The sequence below is a fragment of the Micropterus dolomieu genome, linkage group LG07, assembly GCF_021292245.1.
Source record: "Micropterus dolomieu isolate WLL.071019.BEF.003 ecotype Adirondacks linkage group LG07, ASM2129224v1, whole genome shotgun sequence".
NCBI classification, from domain to species: Eukaryota; Metazoa; Chordata; class Actinopteri; order Centrarchiformes; family Centrarchidae; genus Micropterus; species Micropterus dolomieu.
In genome coordinates this window covers 12877580-12886265 of record NC_060156.1, presented here as the reverse complement: position 1 = coordinate 12886265, position 8686 = coordinate 12877580, and the positions used below count along the sequence as shown (strand labels likewise).

At 37.9% G+C, this 8686-nt stretch overlaps 1 protein-coding gene across 1 annotated transcript in view; it reads right to left on the bottom strand.

The window, feature by feature from the left end:
- scn1laa (sodium channel, voltage-gated, type I-like, alpha) overlaps window positions 1-8686 on the bottom strand; it is a 34826-nt gene that overhangs the window by 15412 nt on the left and 10728 nt on the right. The window contains exons 10-17 of the mRNA XM_046054902.1: window positions 7380-7586; window positions 6017-6286; window positions 4119-4490; window positions 2965-3097; window positions 2591-2829; window positions 2315-2488; window positions 1860-2216; window positions 1239-1712 (exon numbers count right to left, since the gene is read on the bottom strand). Coding sequence (XP_045910858.1) covers window positions 1239-1712; window positions 1860-2216; window positions 2315-2488; window positions 2591-2829; window positions 2965-3097; window positions 4119-4490; window positions 6017-6286; window positions 7380-7586 — 2226 coding nt within the window. The remainder of the gene's footprint in view (window positions 1-1238; window positions 1713-1859; window positions 2217-2314; window positions 2489-2590; window positions 2830-2964; window positions 3098-4118; window positions 4491-6016; window positions 6287-7379; window positions 7587-8686) is intronic.

Here is an 8686-nt window from a genome sequence, read left to right as displayed (position 1 = left end):
TTGTGAGACCCCCCCCCCCCCCCGCAGCAAGTCTCATTCTTGCTGTCTCCTCTCCTTTCCTGCTCTGCTCTCCTGCCCAACAACAACAATAAACACATGAATTGTCAAACATAATCAAGATTAATACTAGTTAACTATATAGTTAACTATATTAACTATTTTAAATGTAACTTAATATTGTTTCTAGAGCAGCAACAGTAATGTTTATAACAGCAAAGTCACTGTATATTCTTTATATTCTAAAAATGCTTTCTACATGTGTATTGATTAAGTATTGGCTTTTTACTTGTGAAGGTTTTATTGCATTTACAACTCAAGAAATCGACTTATTTTCCCCTGATTCACTTCTCCAACGTGGCCCCTCTGGTCTGCTGACCTCTGACTTTGCTCTGTGTGTGTTTTTATATGAGCTCACAGAGAGCAGGTTTTCTGTGATTTCAATTTGTTCTTGATGCTCACTATGAAACATTAGCATAATTACAGGGCTAAAAGGGTGCGTCAAAAGTGAGTTTACTGGGTCCATTTGGATTTTAATGCATCAGAAATGCAGGATAGTACCTATCAATATCCCTGCAGCTTCCAGAACACCTGTAGTGATGACAACGCTTGAACAGAAACGTTACTTTTGGGACTAGTTCCATGGACCCTGCAATGTCGCACCTTCCCATTTGTTGTATGTGCAGTAGCTAGATTAGTGATGTGTTCAAATAATACAATAAATTAGATGTGTTTCATGAACACGCTTTAGAAACAGTCTAAAACAACTATAAGCAATTTCCCACTATAAAATAACATTGAATAGATTGTTAAAATCTAAGCTGTAACGCTGTTCCGGGAGTAAAAGTTGTGAGGGAACGGCGTTCCAGCTAAAAATCTATTGAATGTTTATAGTGGGAAATTGCTTATATCTGTTTTAGACTGTTTCTATTTCCACCACTGGATATATGGGATCTTCAGTGGATTTTCGCTTCATATGCACTTACCTCATTGCCATCTACTCTGGGTGCTACAACGTGACTAGTGCGACTAATCATATCACTTAGCTACAACAACAGATACATTCACCTAGACCCAAAATCAACAGTGAAATCCTATGTCATCCATCACACATCATAAATATTAATCTACTAGTGATGTAGCTGGTAAAACTATGATTTAAAGGTGCATTATTTAAATCATCTCCAAGAGTAAAGGAACACTGACTGACCAACTGGACCAATCCACAATAGTATCCTTACCACATGGCATCCTGCTGCATCAGACGAGGCACTGCTGAAGTCTTCTGTGTTGAGGTTTTCAAAGTCAGACTCTCCCACAGCAATAGGAACACTGACAGTCAGACTAGGATTGTTGATGAAAGACATAATAGAATCATCACTATTGCTGCAGACTATGTACTTGTCTCCATTTTTGTCCACGCCAGTCACATCCCCGTTGCCAGGAAAGTCTTTGAGGGTATGGTTGGGGACACCATTCGGCCCTAAAGACCTGTGGAGCTCATCCAGAGATTTGTCCTTATCCTTTCCTTTCTTCTTATCCTTGAGACAAACACTGTTGCAGCTGCTTCGAAGCAGGGACTTAGAGAAGGCAATGCCTTTATGGATTCGCCCAAGGGCAACCTGCAAATTGTTCATGTCGCTGTCATCTTCCGTTGCTGCCAGGTTGTCAGCACTGAAGGAACTCAGCAGCAGGGCCAGAAACAGGTTCAGCACCTGTCATATAATGACATGACTTTATGTAAGATTGCATTATCGTATTTTATGATAACAGAAAAACATGTAGCAATTTAACTGGGTTATTCAATCACTTAAATCTTCAAATCTGAGAGTTGGCATCATGAATAAGAGATGATAATGTACCACAAGGTTTCCAATAACCATGACCATCATGTAGACAATGATGCACATGGTCGTCCCAGCCACCTCCATACAGTCCCACATGGTCTCTATCCACTCTCCACACAGCACTCGGAACACAATGAGGAATGAATGGAAGAAGTCATTCATGTGCCAACGGGGCAGAGTGCAGTCCTCAGAGATTTTACACACACAGTCCTTGTAGTATTTTCCAAATAGTTGCATGCCCACCACAGCAAAGATGAAGACGATAATGGCCAGCACCAGCGTCAAGTTGCCCAAAGCCCCCACTGAATTACCAATTATTTTGATCAGCGTGTTAAGAGTGGGCCATGACTTAGCCAACTTGAATACTCTCAGCTGTAAAAAAAAGAAGAAAACTTAGTAATTGCACACATTTCAGCACTCAAAACGCACCTGGATATATTGACTATGGTACATATATATTTAAGGCTTACCAATCTGAATGATCTCAGGACAGACATGCCAACCACATTTTCCAAACAAAGCTCCATCAAGCTTAAACTAACAATAATTCCATCAAAAATGTTCCAGCCCATCTGAAAGTAATAGTATGGATCCAAAGCAACAATCTTGAGGACCATTTCAGCCGTGAAGATGCCAGTGAATACCTTTATTTAAAAAAGGAAAAGAAAAACACTGACCATTTAGAAACATGATACCTATTTTGGAAAAAAACATTTTCAGTACACTATACTCTACAGTCCACTCACCTTATTGCCCACAGACAGTGTATTGTTGAAACCCCCTGTCATTGGATAATGCTCCATGGCCATAAACAGTGTGTTCAGTACAATGCAGATGGTGATGGTTAGGTCCACAAAAGGATCCATCACAATTAGTTTAACCACTTTCTTGATCTTGAGCCATGCAGGACAACATTCCCAGATGAGGAAGGTGTTGGCAAATTTGTACCAGCAAGGAGGACACTTCTGCCTCGACTCTTCAAGCTCTGATGAACACAAGTGATTGCAAAACAAAAGCTTTTTTTTAAAATCTGAAAGTAAAACGTACCATTTATCTTTTCAATACCCAATATACTGTATAATCAAGATAGGATACTTATGCCATGGTGAATAATACATACCCTCCATTGTGCTTGTTATGACACTAGCTATACTATGAGCTCTCTGCCTGGCCTCCGGGCCCTCCAGGAAGTCCATAGACTCTTGTTGTGTTCCTCCACGGGGCTGTCTGTACTCTGTGTCAGTGGTGTCAACCTGGAGACAGGAGATGGAAACCATTGTTACAGCTGCAACTGTGTTAGATAAAATATGGTACCATGGATATACAGCAGTTACAAACAAGTGTCATGCAAACGTAAAAGGAAATAACAAACAAAGGGAATTGCGTATTAGAAAGTTGCATATTTCTATACCAAGTCATAATAATGACATCAACAATAATGGCATCCTGTTTAGATGGTCAGAAGCTGCAATTATGATATGCGAATCATAGTGGATTGAGAAACAAAAGTGTAATGGTAAGGCCACTGGTTTTTGTCATTCCTGATTATTAAAAACAGCCTTACCAGTTAAAATAGGCTCTTAGACTCTTGTGCCCTGAGAAGACTTTCTGTCTGTCACTGAAAGTTTGCACCAGTGTATCACAGATGGAAATAGGCATTTCTGAAGGGTATAAAGCTGAGTTAAAATATCAGTCTTCTTAAAGAAGACTTTAAGACTATTCTTAAAGTTAATTTATAATAATTTTGAAAAGGACTCATTTTTAGCCACATTTTTGGCTTTTAGTGAAAATCCTCGACAACTATTGAATGATTGAACAAATATTGATGAATGCTCATGAACTTTGATACAGAAACATGGTGCCCAGAGGATAAATCTAAAAGAATTTGGTGATCCCCTGACGTTTGCTCTCGTGCCACCATCAAGGCTGCATTTTTATTTTTGTCTTATGCAAAACTGATAGCATTCACATCAGCCTCAGCTGTACTTTGTGTTTTGCGCTAATTACCAAATGTTAGCATGATAAAATGCAAACCTAAGATATAATGGCTGCAAATACATACTTTGGAAAAAGTATGCATAGTTAGTGGGTTAAAATTAGATAAACCACTGGCATGGTTTTTTCACTTCTCATGAAGATAGACAGCACAACAGGCAATGCGAGTCAGACAGGAAAGGACAAAGAAAAAGAAGAAAACCGAAATAGATACAGCTATGTACTACAGGCAATAGGCAAATGAAATAAGGCCATTGGGGCTAGACAACCATTTCTTACAATGTCTTGGGTGGAGGCCATGTCTACCGTCACTTTAGGCAGAAGGAGCCCCACAGGTGATGATGGAAGTGACTGCCCACCCACCAGAGACACAACCCCATTGCAGTCTACAGAGCTGTGCTTGATCCCATTGGTCGGAAGTAGGAGATGTGACAAGAAGCTGCAGTGGCTCATACTGCTGGCGCGTCTATCACAATGCCGTGGAATAAACAAAGAGCCCCTCCGACTCAAGTTGTCTTCAAAAATGCTGTTCTCATCATCCGCAAACTCATTTTCTGAGCCCATGTCCTGTGCTTGGCTTCGGAAACTAAAAAGGCTGCTCCTGCTGTTCCGTCTGGACGAGAACAGGGGTCCACGGAAACTCAGAAAGGACTAGGAGAGAGAGATATTCTTCAGTGGATAAATGCTGAGTGTGAAGAGGTGATGGCAACAAATGTCCTACGCACTGGGATGGTGATGAAAGAACTGCATGATGACAACGACGATGATGAGGATGATTATGACTATGGTCAAATGTTGTCAGTGAGCATTGTAAGGAAACAAAAAATAAAAATACATGTTGGTGATGACTGGGAATGGTGGTGGTGGTGATGATGGTGATGATTATGATGGTGATGATGATGATGATGATGATGATGAAAATGCATCTTGTTGATGACAATGACAAGAACGTAAGAAGAAGATGATGATGGGGATGGTGAAAAATAAAAAAAAGCATCTTGATGATGATTGACAATGCAAGAACCAGTTAATGAAGACAAAGATGATGATGATGATGATGATGATGATACCGATGACGATGAAAAGAAAAATATGCGATTGTGATAGATGCAGTGTTGGGCAAGTTACTCAGAAATTGTAATATATAGTTACTTATTACTCCTTAAAAAAGTAATATTATTTACTTATTACTGGGTGATAGTTACTTTACTCGTTAAGTTACTAGTTACGTTACTAGTTACAGGTTGTGCCCCACCCCCTTCACCCCCAAACAAAGCAGCCTCCCGCGACTTTATTAACTAATATTATATTTATATTATTTTGCAATTTAAAGGGTGTAAATCATACTGAAAAAGAAATTGTTGACATTGAATATTATAGCTCATGCCAATGTGGAACTGTAAACTGGAGATTCAGAGAAGTTGCTTCTTTAAGAGGTAGGCACTTTAAATCCAATAAGGTTAAACGAGGAATTATTGAAGCCATTTCTGTAGAATCAACTGGATTCTATTTGTTTTCCAGGGTTTAGTGTAGTTCTTGGATGAATGTCTTAAGTTTAAGATGGATATTAGTGATTATAGGGTTATTCGTAAATGTTACGTGAGGGAGATGATTTAAATAAACTGTCTTTTGAAAATAAATCTGAATAATTAGGTTGAAAAAATACAGAATTTATTAACTTTTATATTGAACCTTAAAATAATTGATAGGAAGATGTAAAAGTATATATATCTATGTCTATATCTATATCTATATAGATATAGGTTTCTTTTACAGTGTTATAGTGTACAACATATGGACAGTGAGATTTCAATCTGTGAAAGGTCAATCCCCAGATCAACAGACTGATGTGCTGTATTGAGGCACCACCGTGATGAAGGCAAGATAGCTTTAAACGTTTGTGTGCATACTCTCAAAGTAAAAAATTGGGACTGTGAACTGTAAAAAAGTTTAGATATTAAGTTGAAATCCATTATGGTATCATTGTTGACTGATTCACACTACCCTAATGAAGATGCAAAAGTTAAAATAACTGGAAATGTACTATATAAAGAGGACTTTAGAATTGAGAGGGGCCATATTAAGCTGAAAGCAGGGCAACAGTTCAAGATTCATATTGTAGGTAGCATAATATCACTGTTTTCATAGACAAATCGTACTGACAGATCGTACTGAACCTGATGTGCAGATGAGCATTTCATATCATAGCTGGGCAGGTTTGCATCCACAGAGAAGCGGCATCGGGCTTTCTTTATACTGTCCTGTGACTCCGATTTAGGAAACTTCTCATCAGCCCCTTTGCCCTCCTCCTCCTTTCTTTTTTTTCGCCTGTTGCGTCTCTCTTTAGCACTTTTGGAGCTGAGCTTGGAAGTGTCAGAGGAGCTCTCAATGCCACCAACTTTGCCACCAACCTCCTCGCTCTCTGAAGCAGCTGCAGTTGCTGCTGCCTAGAGGAGAACGGAGAGGACAATAAGGGGTAAACAGAGATGTGTTTATCTGCATGGAGTAGTTTGGGTTTAGTTTCCACCTTAACAGAATTTTGTCATTATATGTGAGAACAAAAGATATTCACTGCCACACAGGCAACATGGAGTATACAAAGTAAGTTTACATTTAAGTTTACATTATACTAATACCTTGTTTATAATTAGACTTTTGAAATATCTCTTTAAAAACAGGTTTCTGACAGTTTTAGTTACTAGATACTAGATACAGATTAAGATTGTAATAATAATTATTATAATTATAATGAAATTAGCTCCACCTTAACCAACTATGACAGTAAAATACTACTTATATATTATATACATCAGTAATAATATTAGACGTTTGTTATTACTTGGATTGTTTTGTATTCTACTTATTTAGTTAAGAGTTAGTTAACTATTTTGTGTTAAATATTTTGTGTAACATTTATTACCCAACATTTAAGTCTAACTGCTATTTCAAATCCTGAAATGCTGAATCAGTTATTTATTCACTGGTCTAAAAGTAAAAAAAAACTAGTCAAATTTAAATATAGTGGACTCCCGTCATGTGTACTTTGTTAAGTATAAAATGTAAAGTCAAACTCAGTGTCCTCAATAGCAGCTGCAACCGTAATAATAGTGTGGTGGAAATTTTTCAGCATTGAGTAATTTTGATGCTTAAAGTACATTTTGCTAATAATACTGTTCTTTAATTAACATTTTCAATACAGGCCTTTTACTTTAAATGGAGTATCTTTTCAGTGTGGTATTTCAACATTTACTAAATGCTTCCTTCACCACTGGTAAAATCCTATTTATCATGCATACAGGAAAGTGGACTGTATAACTGGTTTGCTCAATGTCTTATAGGAGGCTGAAAATTAAATGCATTAGATACATTTTCAAGGAAACAAACTCAACCCACTCAGCTCTCTTTCATAAACACTAATATGTTATAGTGCTAAAGATGCCTTCCAACTTCATGTTATTCCACTGGTATCAGACCTTGTTACGAATCAATGTGCTGGAGCAACATTATTGAGCTAAATGGAGATTTTGGATTGTCCTGTACCTGAGCGTCCTCTTGTTGCCGTTTCAACTGCTCAAGCATGTCCTGAAACTCCTCCTCCTTCTGCCTCGCCTCTTTTATTGTGGCCTGGCTCTGCTCCTCATAGGCCATAGCTACTACAGCAAGGATCAGGTTGATAAGGTAGAAGGAACCGAGGAATATCACCAGCACAAAAAAGATCATGTAGGGCTTCCCAGCTGCCCGCAATGTCTGGAAGAAAAATGAACAATATATTGGTATTATTTTATATACTTACACATGATACATCATATACGGATGAACATTTCTTCTTCTTTTAATCATGTGTTTTCAATTCCACATTGCATTCGTTATTTTCTTGCATTTTTGTAAATAATTTGGTAAACTGTCTGCTTTGTGCTAAATGCCACAAGTTATCATTATAATGATAATGATTGTCTTTGTCCCTCCATTTGTTTGTCTGTGACCAATATTTTATGAAAAATACTGTCCAGATTAGATCATTCACATTCTCAAGAGTAAGAAACCCACATGAAAGTTAATACAATTAAATTAAGTAAATTAAATACCCTGTGAAATTTGCTGTAGCGACACCATCAGGTCTATCTGTCAATTTTCTAATGAGTTTTCTGTGCAGATTCACATGCCATGCTGCAGTACAATGTTGACTGTGAATGTAACTCACTAGCGAGATTATTGAATCAGGATGTTGACTGTTTCCCTGCTGTTGCTATGATTATTATACAACCACAGTGGCTTTCTTCAATAAGAAATTGCAATTACTAACAATGTTTACTTTTATGTATTTAAGGATTCAAATTTGAATTGGATATGGTTGTCTATCAAAGTAAAATAAGCTATCATTATCCCATCCCACTGACATCAAAGAGCTATTTGATAGTCCCAAACAGGTAATCCTACCCAATTACACACATGAAAATAAAAATGATAATGGGAGCTTTGTTGTTTTACTGGTTGCTTTACTTGCTGATATTAGCAGTAGCCCATTCAGTGGCTTATGGGCCATTTAAGTTGTGTTTGCCTGACTCACAGTGGGACTTTGATCCTTCTGACCAAGATGCACCTGCACTGCACATTCAGAGGTTTGTTTGAACACTTTTAATACCAGTACTGTAATGTGAGAATGTGTTGTCTTTGACAGCAAGCTCTGCCTGTTTATGTATTTACTGAAGCAGACAGTACAAACACAGCATCCTGCACCACAACTTTTCACCAACCTGCCACCAAACATGGGTCAGTGCGATACCAAAGGACCATGGAAGACCAGTAATGGCAGTTAAAGTTTAATAATTAGCTTCATACAAAGAGAG